General features: G+C 38.9%; 1 protein-coding gene and 1 long non-coding RNA gene across 2 annotated transcripts in view; one reads left to right on the top strand and one right to left on the bottom strand.

Moving 5' to 3' along the window:
* The window catches only part of LOC115210701 (GRIP1-associated protein 1), a 138,742-nt gene that overhangs the window by 77,591 nt on the left and 33,568 nt on the right, over positions 1-27,583 (bottom strand). Inside the window, exon 2 of the mRNA XM_029779386.2 lies at positions 17,290-17,356. Coding sequence (XP_029635246.1) covers positions 17,290-17,356 — 67 coding nt within the window. The remainder of the gene's footprint in view (positions 1-17,289; positions 17,357-27,583) is intronic.
* On the top strand, positions 1,187-25,502 carry LOC118762924. Its single transcript, XR_004998675.1, has 3 exons — positions 1,187-1,324; positions 20,185-20,188; positions 25,476-25,502. It is a non-coding gene; the product is annotated as an uncharacterized LOC118762924 (long non-coding RNA).

The following is a 27,583-nucleotide window of genomic DNA, read 5'->3' as shown; positions in this document are numbered from 1 at the left end:
TTACAAGTTCAGGTTTATACCTGTAATTATTGGGGCCCTGGGATATGTAACACACTGCCTAAATACCAATCTTGAGAAAGTAGGCTTCTCAAAACCAGAAAGGAGAAAGCTAATTCAAAGGCTATAGATCCAATCAATCACTGGAACTGTAAAAATCTGTAAAACTTTCCAGAAGTTTATCATTTAAATATATATGAGAATGTCTAGATATGCAACTATATGCATGAGAATACAGACATAAAACATACAAATCTGCATGCACACACACACACACACACACACACACACACACACACATACATGCATACATGCATACATACATACATACATACATACATACATACATACATACATACATACAAATGAAAATACCCTGTTGTTGATGTTGAAATTCCAATGAAGGAGCCTTGGATCTAGGTTAGAAACTGGTTCTTTCTCTATTAGCAAGAAATCTTGAAATAAACTGAATAATGACAAGCATGCATGCATACATACACACACACACGCATGCATATACAAAATAATTTCTATACCTACAAATTTTAAAACTGATAACAAGTATTAAATGAGTAAATATATGCACATAGATTACATGTATGTCTAAGCATATGTCCTTATTGTACAAAAAGAAGAGGGTATAAATACATCTTTGTCAATATTCAGTCCATGTGTAGTCAATGTGAGCGTGAATGTGTGTGTGCACACAAAGGTAAAGACCCCCTTCTATAATAATAAATGCCAAAACGAATTTGTGTGTCAGTGTGTCACACTTTGATCCCCCCCCTTCTCTCACTATTCAATGACACTTCTACTATTCCTCATGATGGGATGAGAGTAATAGTAGGCAGAGACGGTGAGGGAAGTAGTAGATTCACAGTTGTGATGGTAATGGAGTAGCAGTAATAGTATGAGCTGTAGTTGTGATAGAGGCGGACGCAACAGTGATGGTGGTAGTGGTGGTAGCTGAGGCAGTCAGGGATGTCATTTATAGTAAGTGATGTGAAAGACTGGTAATGGTGGTGGAGGGGAAGGCAGTGAAGTCAAAGGTATTGATGGTGGTGGCATCAGAAGTCTGAATGGCATGTGTGTATGGCAGTTGTGGTGATAGTGGTAGTACTGGTGACAGTGATGGTTGAAAACAATCAACAGAAAGAGAGAGAGAGAGAGAAAGAAAGAGATCAGACTGAAAAAAATTTTGTACTGACCCCTGAATGGGAAGCCCAAAAAATGTTGTTTATCATGCAGCTTTGCAATAAGTTCCAAGTCCACATATTATATCATTGTCTTGATGAAAATTGTTCATTGCTTGAAAAATATTGGTCAAGTTTAATAAAATTATAAATGTACTCAATGCAGCCTTGTGAGTGGATTTGGTAGACGGAAACTAAAAGAAGCCCATCGTACATGTATGTATATATATATATATATATAAATACATACATACATATATTTCTCTGTGTGTGTGTGTGTGTGTGTGTGTAAATGTTTGTGTGTCTGTGTTTGTCCTCCTACAATTGCTTGACAACTGATATTGATGTGTTTACATCCCCATAATTTAGTGGTTCGGCAAAAGAAACCGATAGAATAAGTACTAGACTTACAGAGAATAAGTCCTGAGGCCAATTTGTTTGACTAAAGGCGGTGCTCCCACATGGCCGCAGTCAAATGACTGAAACAAATAAAATATAAAAGAAAAGAATATATATATATATAGCTGTGGCACATAAAAGGCACCATTCAAGCATGACTGATGCCAGTGCCACCTGACTCTACACTCTTGGAATGGTTGGTGTTAGGAAGGACATCCAGCCGTAAAAACCTTACCAAATTAGATTGGAGTTTGGTGCAGCCTCCCGGCTTCCCAGTCCTCAGTCTAACCACCCGACCCATGTCAGAATGGAAAGTGGATGTAAAACGACAATGATGATGATATAAATATATATATATATATATATATAAAATATTATTAGAGACAAAACCACTACTTTGCAAAACAAACAAAGAAAGACAAGGAAAGTAGTGGTTTTGTCTCTAATAATATTTTATAATATTTTACTATAAAATTGGATTTAATCCTAAATCTGATTTTTTCCCTGTAAATTTGGATTTATTCCCTAATATTTATTATATATATATATATATATATATATACATATATGCTTTTATTTGTTTCAGTCATTTGACAGTGGCCATGCTAGAGCACCACCTTTAGTCAAACAAATCGCCCCCAGGACTTATTCTTTGTAAGCCTAGTACTTACCCTACCGGCCCCTTTTGCCGAACCGCTAAGTTATGAGGGTATAAACACACTAAAATCGGTTGTCAAGCAATGGTGGGGGAGGGAAGACACAAACACACACATATATATATATATATATATCCAACGGGCTTCTTTTCAGTTTCTGTCTACCAAATCCACTCACAAGACTTTGGTCGGCCCAAGGTGCCATGCAGTGAGACTGAACCCAGATCCATGTAGTTGGTAAGAAAGCTACATACCACACAGCCATGCCTATATATATAATATATATATATATATATACACACACACACACACACACACACACACATATATAGGATGGCCTTCTCTCAGTTCTTGTCAATCGAAGGCTAGAATAGGTAACACTTGCCTCATGAATGCATCAAGACATATATAAAGATATATATATATATATATATAATAATATAAATAATATAAAAATATATGCATCGTGGCCGTTTGCCAGCTCTGTCTGGCACCTGTGCGGGTGGCACGTAAAAAGCACCCACTACACTCACGGAGTGGTTGGCGTTAGGAAGGGCATCCAGCCGTAGAAACACTGCCAGATCTGACTGGGCCTGATGAAGCCTTCTGGCTTCACAGATCCCAGTTGAACCGTCCAACCCATGCTAGCATGGAAAACGGACGCTAAACGATGATGATGATATACATACATATATGTACATACCTACATATAAATGTATATAAACATGCATATATGGGTACAGAACATCAAAAAACGTAGACAAAATGAGAAACAAAAACATAGAAAACGAACTTTTTTCAAACAACAAAAAACAAACAAACAGAGAAATGAGACATGCAACATAAAGAATATTCCCCTTCATCAGTTGTCCCTGTTTCATCTACTCCATGTTTCAAAGGTAAGGACAGTACGCGACCTCGGTGAAACAGTCCTTCTCGCAAAGTAAATGGAATAAAATTTGGGATTTTTCGCCGAGGGTGAAAGTGGTAACAAGAACAGGACAGTGAGAACAAAACAGTAAAAACAAACCGTGAGGGAGCCAAATCGATAGAAAAATTACTATGAGTGGCCAAGAGGATGAGCTATGAGAGGAGATATATATATATATATTTCAATAAATATGTACAGACATGTAGCCAAACACAGAAAGAAGGAGAGAGGGAAACAAGCAAATCCCGTGTAAATGAATCGTAGTGTTCATTTTGTTTGCCCTGAATTCAAATCCAGCTCAAAGTTGACTTCACCCCACCCTCCATTCCACTCCACTCCGGGTCAATGAATATATAAGTACGACTAACATACAACAACAATATTGATTCTATAACCATGTCCTCTTCCCCCTCCCCTCCCTGCTCCCATCTTTTTAAAACTGGCATCGTGCCAAATCAGAATATCATCTACACTGATATACACAAACATGTGAATGTGTGTACGTATGTGTACAGACACACAGGCATACATACATATGTACATACATACATACACACAGACACACACACACACAGAGATATAGATATGAAAGCAGACATTGACTGGCTTCAAAGTTTTACTGAAGAGGCTTATCAAATACAGTTTCTCTCTTTCACACACATACATGCACTGGATGGATGGATGGAGGGATGGATGGGAGGAAAGAAGGGAAGGCAAGAAGGAAGGTAAGTAGCTTGCTTACTAACCACATGGTTCCGAGTTCAGTCCCAGCACATGGCACCTTGGGAAAATACCTTCTATTATAGCGTCAGGTCGACCAAAGCCTTGTGAGTGGATTTGGTAGATGGAAACTGAAAGAAGCCCATCATGTATATATATATATATATATGTGTGTATATGTTTGTGTATCTGTGTTTGTCCTTCCACCATCGCTTGACAACCGATGTTGGTGTGTTTACGTCCCCGTAACTTGGATGGAAGGAAGGAAGGCGGGAGGGAGGGAGGAACGGGGGGAGGGGGAGGAAGGAAGGAAGGCAGGAGGGAGAGAGGAAAGAAGGCAGGTGGGAGGGAGGAAGGGAGGGAGGAAGGAAGGAAGGAAGGAAGGAAGGAAGGAAGGAAGGAAGTTCCTGGCTTTGTTAATTTTCATGTCACACCGGCGAAAGTCTTCTTTGGCCAATAGGTGGAGGTAGTGCAGTGCAAGCTACACCCACTGAAAATTATTCATCTGCACAGGTACTTCCTGTATACCAAATCTTAGTAAAATCATTGAATTGGTTGGTTGAGAGAAACCTAAAAATACACTTGTAACTTACTCTAAAATGTCTCAAACAGATTCAGCAAATGGCAAAATAGGCTTGGGAACCTCAGGGGAACAAGTCTGGCTCGGCAGGTGTCCTAGTGTATCACAGGCTGGACCCAGTCACCATCCTGCCACTGTGGTCAAACAATCTCCGATAAGCATCCTTTGAATTTTGCCTGTTGGAATGTGTGCACACTTCCTGATAATAATTTCAACAAGAGGCCAGAAAGGCGTACTGCACTTATTGCATGTGAGCTTAAGAAATATTCCTTTGATATAGTTGCGCTCTCTGAAATTTGTCTCTCTGGTGAGGGTCAAGTAAATGAACCTACTTATGGATATACTATCTTCTGGAGAGGCCTACCTAAATATCAGCATAGAGAATCCGGTGTTGGGTTTGCTCTCAAGAATACATTAGTATCTTCCATTGCAGAGCTTCCAAGTGGTATATCTAAACGGATCATGTCATGTCGTATTAAACTGACAAAAGTAGGTTTCTTATCGTTGTCAGTATTTATGCACCAACAATGTCCCATTCTGATGAAACTGTAGGACAGTTTTATGGTGACCTAGCACAATTATTGAGGAAAATACAAGCCGGTTATATTGGCAGTTTTCAATGCAAGAGTTGGAAAGGACTATGTTTCATGGCCTGTTTTGGTCGACACTGGATTGGAAAATGTAATAAAAATGGAGGAACTCCTTTGACGTTTTGTACTGAGAATAATCTAGTTGTCACCAACACTATTTAAGCAGAAAAATAAATATAAAACCACCTGGATTCACCCAAGATCAAAGCAATGGTATCTCATAGATTATATTCTGATCAGAAAACGTAATATGAAAGAAGTTTCTAGTGTTTGGGCCATGAGAGGAGCAGAGAGCTGGACTGACCATCATCTAGTGTGTGGAAAAATAGATTTTTCAATAATGCCTACAAATCAACAGTCTGGTGCTAAGGTACCCAAAGAGTTAAATGTTGGAAACTTTAAATTATCAAGCAACTTGCAAGTGGTTGATATTATAGAAAGTATCAATCTTGACCCAAACAATCTATGAGAAGATTTCAAAACAAATGTATTCCAGGTTGAAAGTTCGTCAGTGGGATTTAAATCACCAAAGTCCAGTGACTGGTTCTCAGACAAATCAGTAGAAATTCATGATCTACTTTTAGAAGAACAAAATTAGGCCATACACTTCTTTCTCAGTCTTTGAACCCCAACTCAAACGAAGCTTACAGAAAGCTGAAAAGTAAAGTGCAGACTTGCTCTAAGGAAAATTAAACAGGAATGGAGGAATGATGGAGCAAAAGGGGCACAAGAAGCAGCTGATAGAAATGATGCCAAGGGTTTGTACTCTTTATGTTAAGGGGGTATATGACCCAAAATCTTCTTCATTAGCTCCAGTGAGAACAGCAAATGGTCGTTTGCTCTTGACTAACACTGCTTCTATTCCTAAGTGCTGGGTAGAGCATTTTTCTGCACTTTTGAATAGACCATCATCCGCTGACATGAGGAAGATAGAAAATATCGAACACCTTCCAGTTATAGAAGAGATGGTATTTGAACAAACTCTAAATGACATTTATTTAGCTGTGAATAAGCTGAATAACAATAAGTATTCAGGGTCTGATGGAATCTGTGCAGAAGTCTTGAAATATTGGGGTGACAAAATGTTTGAACTCTTAAATATATTAATTTGTCACTGTTGGAGAATTGAGAAAGTGCCTCAAGACTGGATTGATGCCATTTCAGTCTCCTTGTATAAATCGGGGCTAAAGGATCTGTGTGGCAATTTTCGTGGGATTTCGCTTTTGTCTGTGGTTGGAAAGGTACTTGCCCGCATTTTGTTAGAACATTTAAATACCTTTATTGTTCCAAATATAGTGTCTGAGTCTCACTGTGATTTTCATTCCTCCAGGAGCACAGCTGATTGTATCTTTACTGTCAGACAATTACAGGAAAAGTGCATTGAACAGAATCTTGCTCTATACCATTGCTTTGTTGATTTGAGCGAAGCATTCGATACTGTTAATCGAAATGCTCTGTGGCTAATTCTAAGGAAAACAGGTTGCCCAGGAAAATTTGTAAACATGATCAGGGCTTGCATCAAGATATGAAAGCTAGAGTTAATTTTGGTTGGAGGCTCTCTGGATCTTTTGCTGTGGAAAATGGAGTAAAGCAAGGAGACCTTGATGCACCCACCCTCTTTGCAATATACTTTGTTGTTGTGCTGTCACACGCTTTTCAAAATCTGAGGAGGGTATGTTTTTAATCCGACCAGAGTGAAATTCAAAATGAAGGTTTTTACTTCACCTGTTAGGGAACTCTTATAAGCTGACGATTGCAATCTTGTCTGTCATTCTGAAACAGGTCTGCAATCTCTTGTATCTGCATTTGACTCATCTTGTGATGATTTTGGCTTGACCATCAACTTGAAAAAAACAGTTGAAATGCATCAACCAGCATGCGGTGCTGTTTGTAACCCCGTTAAAATTTTTGTTAAGTGTAAGTTACTTGAGGTTGTCAATTCATTCATCTACCTTGGAAGCTCTGTTCAAAATGATGGGAATCTTGATAGAGAAATACAGCTGCGAATTCAAAGGGTAGAAAAAGCATTTGGTGGCTTGGAGTCACATGTTTGGTGCCAGCGACATATAAATAAGAATACAAAGCTGGCTCTTTACAAATCATTTGTCTTACCATCCCTGTTGTATTGCTGTGAAACTTGGACTTGTTATGAAAAGCATTTTAAATTGTTAGAACAATTCTACCAAAAATGCCTTCATCACATTTTAAACATTAAATGGAGTTCTTTTAGCCCAAATACAAATGTCCTTGCGTCTGCAGGCATCACCTCAATTAAAGCTATGATTTTGAAAAACCAAATGAGATGGTGTGGTCATATTATTCGAATGGCGGATGAACGCACACCGAAACAGCTGTTTTATGGTGAGCTTGCAGAAGGGAAACACTATTGGCGTAAACCTAGAGGAAAGGTTTAAGGGCAGCATAATGACTATTATGAAGTCACTTGGAATGGGTCCAGAAGATATAAGAGACCCTTACTTTGGATTGAGGTGGATGATGAACAAAAGTGCGGAGTGGAGTGAAAGCATTTGAAGAGGCCAGGATAACGCATGCAAGACTCAAGAGAGATTCAAGGAAGAATGTTACGATCGAGAAGGTGAACAACAATGACCTTTTTGTGTGGACAGTCTGTGACAGACCATACCTGACTTTTGCTAGACTCAAATCTCATCTGCGAACCCATAGAAAACGAACCTCCACCAACTATTCTGCCTCCATGTCTGTGCACATATTTGAATGCAGAAGGTTTGCAAATCCAACAGAGGCCTCAAAAGACATTTTAAGATCCTCAAGGAGCAGAACTTATCTCTTGGTGGTCTAAATCAGATGTGAAATCTGTGTGGGTGTCTTTTCAGAACATTGCCTGGTTTAAGAAGCCACATCAGATGCCATGATGGTGCTATGGTGCAGGAGGTGGTCAAACAACCACCACATATATTATATATATATATCAGAGACCCCTTTGGTCACGAATGACCATGGGATTGCACTTAGAAAGTTCCCCTCTGAGGCACAAGTCCAGGCAAGGTTGTTTATGGAAGACCAGCAGTCACCCATGCATACCGGCCTCCCCTCCTCACACCACCGATGTTATCCAATGGAAAGGCAAAGGCCGATACAGCTTGGCACCAGTGACGTTGCAACTCATTTCTACTCCTGAATGAACTGGAGTAACGTGAAATAAAGTGTCTTGCTGAAGAACACAACACGCAGCCCGGTCCGGGATTCAAACTCATAACCTCATGGTCGTAAGCTCAATGCTCTAACCACTGAGCCATGTGATATATATATATCATTGCTATTATGAAAATGTGTCATAAGTCCAAAATGTTGCTTTTTCAGAAAATGAAAAAATAGTTTCACCATTCCATAGCAAAACCGTTATACTACACACTTTGACAATTTTTGATATTTTGGCATCTGAAGCACCTGGAGATACGATAGTTTCACCAAAAGAACCGGCTATTGCAAGCAAAAATAAATATTGAATAAAACGCATTTGGCCAAATTTGGACATACAAGAGTTTAACATAAATGCAACGATATATATATATATATCCAGCAGGACAAGTGAGACCATAACCCGTGGTCTCTACCTGGGATGTAGCCAGCCCACTTATGCATACCTTTCCTTCTTGGGACACAAAACTCTGCTTGCAAAGACCAGTTGAGGCAAGTGAAATCGAAATCGCTCAAAAATCAATGGAAATTGTAGTTGTGATACCAGTGCCAGTGGCACGTAAAAGGACCATCCGAATGTGGCCGTTGCCAGCACCGCCCTGACTGGCATCCATGCCAGTGGCACGTAAAAAGGACCCACTACACTCATGGAGTGGTTGGCATTAGGAAGGGCATCCAGCTGTAGAAAGACTGCCAGATCAGACTGGAGCCTGGTGCAGTCTCCTGGCTTCCCAGACCCAGGTTGAACCGTCAACCCATGCTAGCATGGAAAGCAGATATTAAACGATGATGATGATGATGATGATATATATATATATATATCATCATCATCATCATTTAACATCCGTTTTCCGTGGTAGCACGGGTTGGACGGTTCGACTGGGGTCTGGGAAGCCAGGAGGCTGCACCATAATCAGATCATTTTAAACTAAAATAAAAGAGAATAGGAGACCCTGTGGCCAAAGTGATGATACTAACCATTATACCAACAACACAACCAAACACACTTCAACATTTTTAGTACAACTTAAATTCCTCAACAATAAAATAGGTCAGCAGAAGAAGCAATAAAAATAAAAACATCATAAATCTATGTTTTTATGGCTTTTGTAATTATTTTTTGTTTCAATCTTATATAATACCTGCCACCTCATATTACCTGCCACTCATTCAGTAAAAAATTACATCATCATCATCATCATCATTTGACAACCAGAACCTTCACCCCCATCTGCACCCACTGCAGCTTTCCTAACCAGTTCTTATCCCATAGTCAGGTCATTAACAGTTCAACAGAACCTCAATTCCTCAATGGAATTTGAACCCAGAATACAAAGAACTGGACATTCAAACAATTCCATCAATCCTTCAACTGATATTTTATTTATTTGCTCCAAATCCTAGCTGGGATTTGAACTCACTTTGCAAAAAAAAAATCATAGCATGTACTTCAAAGCACTCCAATAAGTCTGCAAATTTCACCCTCTGTGAATCCTTATTCCTTTTGCATTTAAAATGGCCCAAATCTGCCCCAAATATTCAACCAGTTTTTATGTTCAAACTAGCCAGATCCAGCCTCTCCCATTTAACCTATGATGTCATTCTAAAATTATACAATCACATCATCAAAATCTCGAAGCCATGAGATAATGCAGGAATAATTCAAAATAATCTGGATACATAAACATCACATCTGACAGAATAACCTGAATATTAAAAGGGTTAAACTCACTACAACCCACAAAATTTGCTGCCCAAAAACCACTAAATTCATTGGCAATAACCCCAAAATCCACCACCTATGAACCCCTAAATACATTGTCAATGACCCTAAAATATACACCCCACAATACTCTACATCTGCTGCCCACTATGATCTGGTAAACACCTACAGAAAAAAATTCTAAATATACTCTAATCTTCAATAAATAAACATACAATTATCAAACGGATATCATGGGTGTTTACATACAAACATACAGATATATATGCACACACACACACACACACCACTCCTTAATGTATAATTACAAACAAGTGATAACAGCTATGTGAGCACACACAAACAGCTGATAGCAGGTATGTGCAGACACACACCCACACACATTCTTATGCACAAACACATACATCCACATACATACAGGTACACAAGCACACATGCATGTATACACACATGCACACACAGACACTTGACACCACTCCTTAACGTATAATTAGAAACTACTGATAGCAGGTATGTGCGCACACGCACACACAGATGTGTACAGACACACACATGTACATGCACACATACATACAACTACATATACACTTGATGTCTCTTCTTTATACATAAGGACACAACTACTCACAGCAGGTTTGTACAAACAAAATATAACAAATACTCAGGAATACTCATAAACACTCCAAGACTTTTATGTTCAATTACACCAGCACTTACCTACAGGACAGGTAAACACTTAAACACTACATATACACAAGATCGGGCATGGCTGTGTGGCAAGAAGTTTGCTTCCCAACCCACATGGTCTCGGGTTCAGTCCTACTTTGTGACACCTTGGGTAAGTATCTCCTACTATAGCCTTCTGTTGACCAAAGCCTGGTGAGTGGATTTGGTAGAGGGAAACTGAAAGAACCCCATCGTGTATACATATATATATATATGTGTGTGTGTGTGTGTGTGTGTGTATGTATGTATGTACAGATGTGGCCAGTGCCCCCTGACTGGCTCCCATTCCAGTGGCATGTAAAATGCATCATCTAAATAAGGTCGATGCCAGTGTCCCTTGACTGGCTCCCGTGCCAGTGGCACATAAAAAGCACTTTCCAAATGGAATCAATGCCAGGGCTGCCTGACTGGCTCCTGTGCCAGTGGTACATAAAAATCACCCACTACACTCTCAAAAGGGTTGACGTTAGGAAGGGCATCCAGCTGTAGAAACATTGCCAGATCAGATTGGAGCCTGGAACAGCCTCCTGGCTCGCCAGTCCTCAGTCAAACCATCCAACCCATGCCAGCATGGAAAGCAGATGTTAAATGATGATGATATATATCTATGTGTTTGTGTCTTTACATCTGCATTTATACCCACCGACCACTTGATGAGTGTCAATGTGTTTACATCCCTGTAACTTAGCAGTGCAACAAAAAGAGACTGACAGAATAAGTACCAGGCTTTAAAAAAAAATAAGTATTGTGGTCGATTCATTAAACTAAAATTCTTCAAGGTAATGCCCCAGCATGGCCGCAGTCTAATGACTGAAACAAGTAAGAGATACATGATATACAGATAAACACTCACACATACATTATATAAACAAGTAAATACACAAATAATATATTTACAGCCAAATAGTCAATCATTATATGCACACACACACACACACCACACACACAAGTTAGTGAGCTGAGAGAGAGCCTCTATACAAGAAACAGCAGTGAAATCATCCTCAAAATATAGGCTTAAAAAACGAAACGACAGAGATAGACTATGTTAGTCACAGAAACAGATGGCAAAGTCATAGCTGGAATGCCATTGTACATAGCTCTATCTGCTCAGTTTCGGCAGACCTGGGTTTAAACCTCAACAATAACAAAAATAAGACAAAAACTGTCGTTATTAGAGCAACAGAACGTTACACATCTATTTGTTCACACACACACAGAGCCACTGAGTAAAGCAGCTAGACTAATTGTGGCTATACAAGAAGAGTCTGTACCAGTTCCAGCCACCCACTCAACCTGAACAAACCAACAAAGGAAATACAACTGGAGCAGTTTCTAACAATGGGATTAAACAGGTCATGAATATGATACAAAAAAGTTTGACACATCACAGATATTTTGACATTTAAGTCCAGCTATGTCACAAGTATTTTGACATTTGTGTCCAGTACATTACAGGTATTTGAGAATCAACTTTAACCATGTCACAGGTATTTGAAATAAAAATTCAACACATTAAGGTATTTAAAATTGGAATTTAGCATGTCAGAGATGCTTCACATTAAAAGTTTGACATGCCACAAGCCATTTGACATTTGGATTTAGCTTATGTCAGAGGTATTTGACATTCAAACTTAGTCATGTCACATATATCTGACATTGACATTTAGCATCAGAAAAGAAAAATGTCTGCTTGGAGCTTGCAGACCCATGGGGCTGAAGCTTGTCCAGCTTTCTAAATTGTTTAAGCAACTGAACAGGAGGTAAGTCGACCACGGGGTTGATCCTCATCTGCCACTTTTTCAGCTGAGTGGACAACAGCAACATGCAATGAAGTGTAATGTTATGGAATCAAAACTCTGTAACTCTCTATATGTAAAAAGCACATGGGTACACTGGGTGTTTTATATATATATATATATATATTGATAGAAATGGCAAGACAACAAAAGAATGAAAGCAACCTCGATATTATGTAAATAGAGGAATTTATCTGTAAATGTAATATGTGACAATTATTCTGTAGCCATGATAAAACTCCGGGTTTCGGATGCTGAGGTGGAAATCCACGCCACCATCTCTTTAGTTATCCAGCCATCGGAAAAAATCCGATGGCCAGATAACTGAAGAGATGGTGGCATGGATTTCCACCTCAGCATCCAAAACCCAGAGTTTTATCATGGCTACAGAATAATTGTCACATATTACATTTACAGATATGTATATTTATATATATATATATATATATATATATATATAGTATTCAGTCAATGCGAGGATATTCTATCCTCATAAAGGATTAGTATATCCAAAATTTCACTGGTTTAATTACCAAAGCCATTGAGGAATATCTCTTCGGTATATATGGGATTATTATAAGTATAAATATGATTAAAGAATGGAGAGTTGGTAAGGATATAAAATTAATTTATTAACATACTGCCCAAAAAAAAGCCTACATACATTTCTATTCAGTCCAATATATAATTGCAAATTCAAAGATAGGAATAAATCCAACGATTAGAATAAAATTAAGAAATATATATTCATTGTGTGTATGTGTACGCTAATATACGTATGCTAATACACACGATAAATATATATTTCTTAATTTTCTTAGTTGACTGATAAAATCCAATCCATCAACATGTAACCGTGTCTACTGTACTGTAACCCTGATCAGATTCGACCCAACATTATTCAAAATGGTATTTTATTCTAATCTTTGAATTTATTTCAACCTTTGAATTTGCAGTTATATACTGGACTGAACTGAAACGTACATAGGCTTTTTTTTAGCAGTATGTTAATAAATTAATTTCATATCCTTATCACACACACACACACACACACACACACACACACACACACAGGGATTGCTGTATAGTAAGAAGTTTGCTTCCCAACCACATGTTCTCAGGTTCAGTCCCACTGCATAGCATCTTGGGCAAGTCCCTTGTACTATAGCCTCAGGCTGACCAAAGCCTTGAGAGTGGATTTGGTAGAGGGGGAACTGAAAGAAACCCATCATGTGTGTCTTTGAGTCTGTGTTTGTCCCCCGCCACTGCTTGACAGCTGGTGCTGGTGTGTTTATGTACCTATAACTTAGTGGTTCAGCAAAAGAGACTGATATAATAAGTACCAAGCTTAAGAGAAAAGTACTGTTGTCGATTCATTTAACTAAAAATTGTTCAAGGCAGTGCCCCAGTATGGCCACAGTCTAATGATTAAAACAAGATAAAATATATATGAGAGAAATTAAGATAAATACATCATCATCATCATCATTTAATGTCCATTTTCCATGCTAGCATGAATGGACAGCTTGACAGGAACTGGCAAGGCCAGGGGTCACACTATAGTCTGTTCTGCCAGGACTTCTATGGCTGGATGCGGTTCCTAACACCAACCACTTTACAGAATGTTTTGGGTGCTTTTTACGTGGCACCAGCAAGTTTGTATTAGTTCCTCTGTACATTTCACCATTCTGGCTGCTTAGAACCTTGCATTTGGATGCTTAACCAGAAGAGATCATCACGGAACACTTTGTTGCATTAAGTTAGAACCAATATCAGCTCTCTGTCCCTCTGTAATCTAACCTCTCACCTGTCACAGAGCCACCTCCCACAGCTCCACTCCTTCTCCCAGCTAAGAAGTCTTCTTCTCGCAGGTTACTAGGCAAACCCTGCTGGTGTCAGTGCCACATAAAATGTATCCTGTATACTATGTAAAATGGTTGGCATTAGGAAGGGCATCCAGCCATAGAAACCATGCCAAAACAGACAATTGGAAGCTGGTGCAACCCCAGGCTCTACCACTTCCTGTCAAGCTGTCCAACCCATGCCAGCATGGAAAATGGATGTTAAATGATGATGACGACGATGACAATGATAGCAGACTATGGTTGGATTTCGTTTAATATGGCAATGTGTTGTGAAATATGTCCTGATATTGTGCTGCAGTCTAATCGGTTCATACAGATGCAATGTCACTCAACACTTGATGACTCAGTTTATACAACTCTGTATCATATATTGTATGTTGCTGGTGGTGGCGTCAGTGACGCTAGCAGTGGTGGTGGCGGCAGTGGCGGCAGTGATGCTGGCAGTGGTGGTGGTGGTGGCGGTGGTGTTGATGAGTTACAAGTCAGCTCCAATCAAACAGACACATTTTATCAAAGATTGTCCAAACTTGAAACCATGTGCTCTTTTATCTTTCAGAAGTTTTTTTTTTTGTTTTTTTTTTTTTTCCCCAGTAATAGAGTATGTTATCAAATACGTCTGATTTAAGACATCAGGGTGTGGTTTGAAAGCAATTTGGCTTCTATTACTGACAGGTCCTTGTTAGAAACCTAAGTGACTACCATATCATACAGTATTACATAAAATATGTTTCCATGCAATACCATATGTTAACAATCGACAGATAGGAGTTAGTTCAAAACACTGTGTCATGGTGTAGTACACAGCACATTATATGATGTCTCTCTTTCTCATTTTTTTTCTCTTTTACTTGTTTCAGTCATTTGAATGCAGCCATGCTGGAGCACCACCTTTAGTTGAGCAAATTAACCTCATAACCTATTCTTTGTAAGCCTAGTACTTATTCTATCATTCTCTTTTGCCGAACCGCTAAGTTACGGGGATGTAAACACACCAGCATCGGTTGTCAAGCAATGTTAGGGGGACAAACACAGACACACAAACATATACACACACATACATATATATATATATATATATATATATATATATATACGATGGCTTCTTTCAGTTTCTGTCAACCAAATCCACTCACAAGGCTTTGGTCGGCCCGAGGCAATAGTAGAAGACACTTGCCCAAGATGCCGTGCAGTGGGACTGAACCCAGAAACATGTGGTTGGTAAGCAAGCTACTTCCCACACAGCCACTCCTACGCCTATATATCAAAACCTTACATATATTTATTTGATCATCAGTCATCTACAGATGAAATTATACCATGTTCATTGCATAATTTTTCTGTGCAAAATAATATCATCTGGTTGCAAGTCCTCACTGAATGGTTTTTATTTCAGAGATTTCCTTCTCCTCAATGCATTGTCTTCACTACGACTGGTGAACACCATCTCCCTTTGACCATATCGGATGTCCACTGACACCACTGAGTGCCTTCACCCTTTAACAGGGTGTCCAGAAATCACCCTCCTCAACTAAGTAAGCTGGGTGGGGTTGCCAGTTTAGTCACTGATGACTCAACCATGCAACAGGTTGGACTGGATTACAGATTACCAGTAAAACAAAAGCAACCTGATACACACACACTTATACATAACATTCCGATATAATCATAGCGAAGGTTCGTTTATTGCAACAGAGTATAGCATGATATTGCAAAATCTTCTCTATTGTATTATATTATTATTTCCTCAAATACTATTGTATAAGTTACACTCACATCACATAAAGTCTGATGTGAGCCTGACTGGCTCCCATGCCAATGGCACGTAAAAAGCACCAACCGAACGTGGCCAATGCCAGTACCCTTTGACTGGCTCTTGTGGTGGTGGTACATAAAAAGCACCATCCGAATGTGATTGATGCCAGTCCCACTGACTGGCCCTCATGCCAGTGGCATGTAAAAAGCACTATCCAAACGTGATCAATGCCAGGCCGGCCTGGTTAGCGCCTATGCCAGTGACACGTAAAAAGCACCCACTACACTCTCAGAGTGGTTGGCGTTAGGTTGGGCATCCAGCTGTAGAAACTCTACCAGATCAGATTGGAGCCTGGTGCAGCTGCCAGCTCTCTAGACCTCCGTCAAACCGTCCATCCCATGCCAGCATGTGTTGGATAGTTTCACTGAGGACTGGCAAGCCAGGAGGCCACACCAGACTCCAATCTGATTTGGAAAGGTTTCTACAGCTGGATGCCATTCCTAACGCCAACCACTCTGAGAGTGTAGTTGGTGGTTTTTACATTCCGCCAGCACAGGAGCCAGTAGGGCAAGGGGGCTGGCATTGACCACGTTCAGATGGTGCTTTTTACATGCTACTGGCACAGGAGCCAGTCCGGGTGGTGGGGAGCTGGCATCGACCACCGACCACCGGCACAGGGAGCCAGTCAAGCAGCACTGGCAACAACCCATGCATGAATGGTGCTTATTGCTTGCCACCACCATGGGAGCCAGCCAGGCGGCACTGGCATCGGCCACAGCTACAATGTCCATTTGATTATGATTTGATTTTTTATTTTGATTTTGATTTTACTTGACTCAATAGGTCTTCTCAGGCACAGCATGTCGCCCGATCAATCCAAAGGTACTTTTTTAAGTGGGCTGGTTATGCAACTCTGGTGTAGGCTACGGCTGTGATTTCACTTTACTTCCAGACCTCGGGAGATATGCTGTGACTGAGAAAACCTGATCACATGATATCATATTTACTATACTCTATCAAATCATATATATATTATGATACAGTACGATATGCTTTGATAAATGGCAATATTATGAATTGATTGATAATTATACACCCACATAGAGTTCTTACAAATTCTTGAAAACAAGAAAAAGAAAATAAAAAGAAAAGGAATAAATTATTCGGTCAGGACATTTACCTCGTTGTTGGCGCTTACACTGGCTATCGAGTTCATAGTTGCTGGTGCGTAACTCCAGAAGCTGGATCTGGAAAATAAACAATAGACAATATAATTATAAAGTCTTAAAATTCATGCATTACAAAAAATGAGGGTGGGGGGGCACAGAAGAAAAAAAATTAACAACTTGTTGAAGTTCATCGTCACTATCATCATCATTCAGGGTTTCCATTCAATGCTTTAGAAGAGAGGGTGGAGGTGATAAGGTTGGGACAGGGAAGAGATAAAATAGTGGTGGGGATGTGTCTGGATTAGGGTTAGAGACCCTCAAAGTACAACGTGAGTAAAGCGAATGGGGAGAGTGAGCGATGAGGAATGAAGGTGATGTGAATATAATCTTTTCTACTCTCGGCACAAGGCCCAAAATTTTGGGGACGGGCAGCCAGTCAATTAGATTGACCCCAGTACACAACTGGTACTTAATTTATCGACCCCAAAAGGATGAAAGGCAAAGTGAAACTCGGCGGAATTTCAACTCAGAACGTAAAGACAGATGAAATACCATTAAGCATTTTGCCCGGCCTGCTAATGTTTCTGCCAGCTTGCTGCCTTGGTGGGGTGAATCTCTTATGATAAAAGGCAGATTTTCTCTGCCTGTTCCCATGTTTCTTTTTAATACAATTCTACAATATACAATTTCTTCAATTGGAATTTACCTATGATTTTTCCAAGTAGATTCGATTGGGTAATGGCATGTAAAGTTTTTTCAATTTGACCCCCAATTAAGCAAAAATTCGAGAAAACTCAATATTTTACGATTTGCCTCTCTCATTTCAAGTGGTTTACTCCTGCTATTACCACCACACTTTCTCCTACTTTCTCTTTGCAAGTGTGAAACTATTAAAGTGAAAGTATTATATAACAGGGATGAGCCATTAATAGTGGTCATCCTTTTTGCTAGAGGAAGATCCGCTATGGTCTTATATGCTACACCACTAGTTTTCAATTCATATTAATCAAATTAATATTCAATTTTTCACCCTTATTATGTGTGTGTCTGTGTGTGTGTATTAGCAATTCGTATAAAATTGCATCAATGACTTGAACTTGAATAAGTAGTTTCACATAAATGGGGATAAATTAAAAAGGTTTGTTGTTATTATTATTACTGTTTGACTATTGTAATCACGTTTGTTGGTTCCTCGTCAGGGAAATGTTGTTGTGTTGCATTTGTTAAATAATTGTAAACCGTAACCCTCCCCCTTTCGAAGAAGGGGCTTTGGTTATTGTTTAAAAATTGAATTGTGTCCCTGTTTGGGGAAATTGACAATATTTTCACTGTCTTACGGAAGCATTTTTGTTAAAATGCCTTCGATAGAAGAAAGTCCAAAAATGAATTTCGCTGCAACCGTACACTTCTATACAAGAGGGAGGACAAGATCCAATTGATCGAAATTGCAAGAGACAGGCCTACAATTCCAGTCTGTTATATATTTTGAGTATTGTTATCACTAGCGATATCAAGATATAACTTTATATTTTGTATTTTATGCGTAGATTTTATGTGTAGATGTATATATATAGATGTACATGTAATATGTACACATATATATATATATACACATATATACATGCATAATATATCTACCCATACACACATACGCACACACACACATACATAGGGGCAGGTGTGGCTGTGTGGTAACAAACTACGTTCCAAACACATGGTCCTGGGTTCAGTCCCACTGTATGGTGACTTGGCATGTGTCTTCTGCTGTAGCTTCAGACCAACAAAAGCATTATCAGTGGATATGAGAACAATGACATGGCTCTTTTCAAGGCAACCTCGCATTCAATTCTTACACCATTCTACAAGGGGGGTAGGAACCCCTTTACACGGCTTTCTATACACTTAAAAATACATTAATTCGCCGTAAACTTATATCAATATTTGCCTGAATAATCATCATAATTCAGTGCAATCATTAACAGTACTTTCAAGCAATTCAGCCCCGAGCATCGCCGGGCAATTCTGCTAGTATGATAATAAGTGTTGAGTGAATGGACAGTAGAGAAGATAAGGTGAGAATTGTAGAGATAGGAAATGGTTGAGTTGGATTAGAAGGTGGGGCAATGGTGCATGGGGGTGAAGGTCTCTCAGACAAAAGAGGAAGAAGAAAAGTAATGTTGGTTAAGATAATTGAGAATTTTAACCCTTTAACATTTAAAACAGCCAAATTTTATCTGTTTTATGTTCAAACTGATCAGATCCTGCCTCTCACACCTACCCTACAATGTCATTCTAAAAATACTCATATCATCAAAATCTTGAAGCTACGAGATAATACAGGATTAATACAGGATTAGTTCAATGAGAAGAAATAAGGTAGATGCTGAAGGTTAGAATTAAAAACTAATGCAATATAGAATGGATTCTTGGAATGGAAGTCTACAGGTTTAATATGACAGAGCTGTAGTGGGAATATATAGTCAGTACGAGGTGTTGATGTGGCTGCGTGTATGTTATTATAACAGATCATAAAGAGATGAAGAATAAATTTAAGAACTACATATTTACTAATTAAAAATATATTTTATTTACTTGTCGATGATGATACATGGAACCAAAATGTAGAATCTAGTTGAATGAAGTAATCTATGCAAGAAAGTTCAGAGATAGAAAATGTAGAAATAACAGCTAAGTGGTGGTTTTCAGTCATGTGGCATAGAGAAATAGACAGGCATAGCGATGACGTGAATGGCTCAAAGGCTAATCAACTGAGAAGCAAAGGGCAGGGTTAGCAAGCTATTAATGGAACGATAGACATTCAAGAAACTTCCTGTAGAAACGCTAAGCTTCTTGAATAATTAAGAATCATGTCTCATGACACAGATGCTTCAAGAAACTTAGAAAAGGGAGGTTACTCTATGATCTTTCTTGCAAGGGAGATCATTCAACTATTTAACTATGTAGACCACTACAGATCTGAGAAAAAGACAGATAACATGTGAAAGGGCAGAGGGATGGGTGGTAAATCTAATGTATTGCCTGGTTTACCAGTGCTACCACTGGTTCTTCACTATTATCAATGGATTCCTGGCAGAATTGTTAGCACGCTGGAGTTCAAATTCTGCCGAGATCAACTTTACCTTTCATCATTTCGGGGTTGATAAATTAAGTACCAGTTGCGTACTGGGGTCGATTTAATTGATTGGCTCCCTTGCCCCAAATTTCAGGAAGAAAGGATTATTAATGGATTCCACAACTGCAAGAATTCAGAACCAATTTTCCAGACTGGCACACTTAATACCTTCTTACTAGAATAAGATTTGAGTCAGTTATTTGTTCCCTTTCACTTGTCAGTCAAGGAGACCTTTTAGAAAAGGAAAGTCGTGGACATGAACCTTTCTCCCCCACTTAATATATCATAACATTTTTTAAAGCATAATTGTGAGGAGAGTGGTGAGGTTTTGATAGATATTTAATGCATTTGGTGCAGGTGGTAAAGAGCTTGCTTCCCAGCCATGGAGTCTCAGGGTCAATCCCACTGCACAGCACTTGAGAAAGTGACTTTGACTACAGCGCCAGGCCAAAAAGCCTTGGAAGCAGATTTCAAAAATGAAATCAGGACAAAGCTTGTTGAGAGAGAAAGAGAGAGAGAAGGAGTGATTGTGGGGGGGGGGGGCTCCCTTGTCTTCATATTACAGGACTGTCGTAAATGAGCATCACTGTCACACAAGCCGTTTGTCGCCAGTCTTTGTAATAGAGAAGACAGGCAACAGAGAAACATTGTCTTGCTTAAAACCAGGTGAGGGTTAGCAACAGGAAGGGCATCCAGCTGTAGGGAAAAAAAATGTACCTCAACAAATTCTGTCCAATTCATGCAAACCTGGAAAAGTGGACGATAAGCAATAATGATTGATGATTGCCGGGCTAAACAGCAGATATGTGATTGAACTCCCAGCACAAACATGTTGCTATTTTGGCAACACACACACACACACACACACACATGCACATACACACCAGCAGCTGCCACAACTGTCACTACCACCACCACCATCCCTGAATGATTTAAACTAAAATTTACCTTTCATTGAAAATGCTACAATAATCTGGTGATAATAGTTTTACAAAGTTTTCTTTTTTCTCAAGAATAGAAAGCTGAAGCAGATACTTGTCAGGCAACACTTTTGAAAGCTTGGCAACGTTTCTATTAATCAGGGTATTTCAAGAGGCCTTGATTTGTTATGTGGGTATTTTTATTACTTTAGAGTTGCTTTTAGCCAAGCAAAATATCTAAAATATACAATAAACCACCACTTGGCATTTTTGCTATTCTTAGAAATACTAAAATAAATTAGATGATTGACAAAGATCATCATCATCACCATCATCATCATTTAACATCCATGTTCCGTAAGTTTGACAGTTTGACAAATTCCAGTGGGTCCAAGAACTGCATGGTGCTCCTGTGCCTACTTTCGTATGGTTTCTATGGCTGGACGCCCTTCCTAATATCAACCACTTTAGAGTGTGTACTGGAGGTTTTTCTGTCACCAGTGCTAGTGAGGCTGCCGTGCAGTTTGCACAACTATGAACCCTGAGGCAGTTTATGGCAGGAGATATGGAAGTCAACCAGTTAGCATTTAACCCTTTTGTTACTAACCCAGCCAAAACCGGCTCTGGTTATGTGGTAAAATGTCTTGTTTTCATAAGTTTTGAATCAAAATCTTCCACCAAGCCTTAGTCACAATTTACATTCCTAACACTAGCTTAATGATAACTAAGTTATTTTACTAAATTGTTTGTTACAGTTAAAGTAATTGAAAGAAACACAGAGCATCTCAAAATAAATACGGTAGCGAAAGGGTTAACCTGGCCATGTCCAGCGCAAATACCCCACCTGTTTTATGTTACAACAGACCCAGTCCAATCTCTCACACCTAACCTACAATGTCTTTCTAAGAATATACAAACACACCATATATAAAGGAATGTGAATAAATAAATAAGTTTGACAAAGAAATCTGAATGCTAAGGGTTAAAGTTAGAGAGAAAAACCAGAGCAGAACAGGTTTCTTACTATAAGAGAACTACATGACCACTCGCAATTTAGAAGTGACGGGGTAGTCTGGATGGAACTGGAAAGAGATAAAAATAGGTGTTTAGGTGGCCCTCAACACCTCCATGATATGATGATAAAGTCATGTTTAATATCCTATATGGGGAAATGACAGATGAATTACTGGGGTTATCAACCAAAATATCAAGTCTTGTCTCCCTGCCACATGCAATGTGTACAAGAAACTTGGTTAAAAAGGTAAAAGTTATAAAAATACTTAAGCTGTACAATGAGCAAAATACTATATCTTTTATGTTTTCTTCTGTCAGTCATTAGATTGTGGCCATGCTGGATTACTGCCTTGAAGACTTTTTAGTCAAACAAATCAACCCCAAGACTTTTTTTCTAAGATTGGTACTTATTCTCTCAGCCTCTTTTGTCAAACCACTAAGTTATAGGGACATAAACACACCAACACTGGTTTTCAAGCAGTGGTGGAGGACAAACAAAGACACACACACAAATCCACTCACAAGGCTTTGATCGGACTGAGGCTATAGTAGAGGACACTTGTCTGAGGTGCCATGCAGCGAGACTGAACCTGGAACCATGAGATTGGGAAATAAGTTTCTTACCACACCTGCACCTATGACAGAATCATTGATAGACACACAAACAGTTTGATATAGTCAAGTTTAAATTCTTTTAGTCCGCTGACAGAAAAACCTGAACACTCAGTACAACTGCTGACTGTTCCTAACTGATCAGAGCAAATAACAAGGTTAAATGGTTTTGTTTAACCTTGTTATTTCGTCTTATCAGCTTTCTGTGCTGAAGTCAGTTATAAAACAGAGTCACCTTTTAGTATATGACACACTTTTGTTCTATTTGTTACAATATACTTGGCAATAAATACTTGCTCTCAACATAATGTTGGTATGTTCACAAGTTATCAGCAATGTCGTCACCATTTGTGACATCCATGCTGCCATGGGGGTGGGGACAGTTTGACAGGATTTGATGGGGGGGGCAACGACTGCATTGTACTCCACTACCTACTTTAGTATGGTTTCTGCAACAGGATGTACTTTCTAATACAAACCATTTTACAGCTTGTACTGAATGCTTTTTCATGGCACCAGCAGCATTAAGGTTGCCATTCAAGAGCCCTGAGCTAGGAGGTGAGGGATTAAATTATGAGAGAAGGGGCCAGAGCAAAACAGGTTTCTTGTTGTGGAGGAGCTACATGGCTACTCACATTATACAAGACAGGGTGAGGAATGATCAGGGTGGAGCTGGAAAGAGACAAAAAACTAATGGTGATGAGGTGGTGCCTGGGTGGACTGTCAAGATACAAGGTGAGTAGAAACGAGAAGGGAGCCTAGATGAGTAGGGGTTGCAAGAGAGTATGGGGAAATGAGAGATGGGGAATGGGTAAGAAGAGGGAAGTGGGGTAACAAATATAAAGATTGGATAGGATTGAAAGGGGTCACCAAATTTCTACTGAAATGCAATAAAGAATTTATTAAAGTAACTTTGTCGTTACTAATCCAGTGTTTGGAACAAATTAGCATGAAATTTTGATGGACGCTTTTAATCTGTTGGAATAATCTGCCTTTATTTCAAGTAACTGTGAAAATAAAGAAGAATTCTATAAAATAACTTTTTCCTTATTAATCTGGTGTTTGGAACAGAAATTCACATGGAATTCTGATGGAAGCTTTTAATTTAGATCACTTTAAGACATGAAGTTTATGGCACAGAACCAAGGGTGATGGTCTCAGGTGGGTTGGTGTCAAAAAGGTTTGACATTTTCTGTCAAGGAAACCAGTTTTTACTCACAAACTCTTTATATTGTGGACAAAGAAAGAACATGAACATGACTACATGAAACCAATCCTTCACACACACAGTAAAGACAATGAAGAAATAACAAAGAGTGTTTAATATGGCTACGAAGTAAAACAATTCATTAAAAACACTTTTTGGTAGATTTTTTTTTTTTGTTTTGATGGTGGCAGTGGTTCATTTATTTATTTACTTTTTTTAACCAAAAGAATTGATCATTGAGAATGGTTCTCTCTTTCAGAATACTATGCAAAAATAAGTTTCATCGAATGATTATTTCCTCTAATCTATGTAACTCTGGTCTCCCCTTTAACCTTGTTCGGAAATTGCTTGCAGCGGAAAACATCTATTCATAAAAAAGATTATGTGAACGTAAGTCTGCGTGCGTGCATATGTGGGTGGGTGTATAAAAAAATGTGAAGAAAAGAAGGAAAATAAACAATAGATTTTAGAAAGAGAAAAATATCTTTATTTGGGTGGAGGATTTTTTTCATGTTTTTCACTTCTTTGTTTTTTTTTTTTACTGTTCTTTTGTTTTTGAAAATATCTATTTGTACAAAAGATACAAATAAAAGACATAAAAATTAGAGTGGATATAAACATTTAACATTTTATGAACTCGATCAATACATAATGAGGAGACGTAGCTTTCTTGGAATCAATGATCTCTTTTCTACTCCCTCTTTTACTTTCTTTCTCTCTCTCTCTCTCTCTCTCTCTCTCTCTCTACATATATATATATATATATTATACATATGTCGATCTGTCTATCTATGCCTCACATATTATCTTCAATTACTTTTCACGGATTTCTAATCGAAACAAAAACACCAAAACAATCCTCAATAAATTTTTTTCAGTGAAAATACTCAGAGAATCTTGTTCAATTTACAAACACTCATCATTACTGCATTAAACAAAATGTTTCCTGTGTTATTTATTCAATTTTTTTTGTGCGTGTGTGTGTCTTTTAGATTCAATAAAAAAAAAAGACAAAAACAAAACCAAAATTCTCTACAGTTTCACAATAAACCAAGAAAAATCAATGAATTCAGAAATATATATAAAGCAAAGTTTAGTGATGCAAATATAATTTAATCCATGTCTTCCCATCACTCATCCTGTAAATAGTTAATTCCACCAGAACGGAAAAATGGTGCAGAAGAATAAAAGAAGCAGAATACAGTTTAATGGTGTACTGCAGCAAAATTTAGAATATGTTGGGGTTGACGTACGTACAATGCTTGACTTTCATTTGTCTGCTGTTGATTTTAAGGACAGTATCCTTAAAAGTGGCTGTGTGGTAAGTAGCTTGCTTACCAACCACATGGTTCCGGGTTCAGTCCCACTGTGTGGCATCTTGGGCAAGTGTCTTCTGCTATAGCCTGGGGTCGACCAATGCCTTGTGAGTGGATTTGGTAGACGGAAATTGAAAGAAGCCTGTCGTATATATGTATGTGTGTGTATATGTTTGTGTGTCTGTATTTGTCCCTCTAGCATTGCTTGACAACCAATGCTGGTGTGTTTACGTCCCCGTCACTTAGCGGTTCGGCAAAAGAGACCAATAGAATAAGTACTGGGCTTACAAAGAATAAGTCCCGGGGTCGATTTGCTGGACTAAAGGCGGTGCTCCAGCATGGCCGCAGTCAAATGACTGAAACAAGTAAAAGAGTAAAAAGAGTATATATCTTTTGTCTTTGATCTGTTTCAGTCATTTAGACTGTGGCCATGCTGGGGCACCATCTTGAAGAATTTATTTTAGTTGAACACAATGACCCCAGTGCTTTTTTGGGGGAAGCCTGGTACTTTAGTGGTGAATGACAAACACACACACACACACATATATATGTGAGCGCATATGTATCATTGGCGATTTTCTTTCTCCGTCTTCCCTTCTTTGAACTCTATATTTCTGACGAAGAGCTCCGCTCGAAACATGAAATCCTCCTTCTTTCTTTCCTTTCCTGAGCATCCAATAACACTATACTTATTCCACGTCTTCGCGTTGTTGTGTTTTCTCTTTGTTCATGTTCGGATTAACAATATATATATATACATATATATATACACACACACATATGCGTACACATTTATACATACACACATATATATATTTTGCACCCCCTCTAGCTGAGCTCTAGAGAAACTCACTTGATGCAGGCTACATTCCCGATGATTTTCTTTCCCAGTCTGTCGTTCCAGTCTTCAAAAAGGGAAACAAATCTCTTCCAGTGACCTACCGTCCCATTTCACACACTTCTCATATCATTAAAGTATTTGAGAGTAAAGGTGAGATTGCGAATAACTCACTTCCTCAAAGACAACAATCTGCTGAACCCCAACCAGCATAGTTTCCGTGATGGCAGGGACTGCCTGTCACCTTCTGCACCATTTTGTTGACATCTTAAAAACGTTGTGAGAAGGCTCCAACACTGAGATCGTACACCTTGATTTCAGCAAACCATTTGACAGAGTGGACCACAAAATCCTGCTGAAGAAAATGTCCAACATTGGAGTCCGTGGGGTAAAGTGTTTCCTGACGAACAGAACCCAACATGTTGTGTTTGAGGGAATATGATCCAGCTCAGCCAAAGTCAGTAGTGGTGTCCCACAAGGTACTGTTTTGGGCCCACTCTTCTTCATTATCTACATCAGCGACATAGTAGATGTCATCGAACATTCTAGATTGAAAATCATTGCAGATGATTCCAAATTCCAGAAAGCCATAAACGGCATGGGAGACTGAACATGCCTTCAGACAGATTTGTTTGCTGTTGTCCAATGAGTAGAAAAAACATGCTTTTAAATGAAGATAAATTTGATCTGATCCAGTTTGGTAAAGAGGAAACTCTGAAATCACTCTTCCCTCAGGTGACTCCCTCATGTCATCCAACAACACCAGAGACCTTAAAGTAATTGTTGATAACAATCTAAGCAAGAGTTTCCACGTAAACAGCAGGGTTGACTTGGCCCGCAAGATGTGCTCCTGGATTCTGAGAACTTTCTGGTCCACAGATGCCTACACCATCATCCTTCTCTACTTTGACTCCACCTTGAATGCTGTTGCCCACTGTGGTCTCCCCATACGAAGCAACTCATAATGAAAGTGGAAGCACTCCAAATCTCTATAACAAGAAAGATAGACAGCATGAGAGGCATTGACTATTGGGGTCGACTAAAAGACTCAATTTCTACTCTCTCCAACGCCGGCGAGAGCGCTACATCATTTGTGTTATGTGGACAATATTCCATCAATATTGCACAAATGATGTTGGCATCAATTTTAAAATCCATCCAGGATTTGGCCCCCCGTGCTATCCGCCCACTACAAAAATCGAACTCAGCACACATAACATTACGTCACAACTGCTTTACCTCAACCGGTCCAGCTCACTTTAATA

Source organism: Octopus sinensis, linkage group LG4 (assembly GCF_006345805.1).
Source record: "Octopus sinensis linkage group LG4, ASM634580v1, whole genome shotgun sequence".
NCBI classification, from domain to species: Eukaryota; Metazoa; Mollusca; class Cephalopoda; order Octopoda; family Octopodidae; genus Octopus; species Octopus sinensis.
This window is presented reverse-complemented; position numbering and strand designations above follow the sequence as displayed.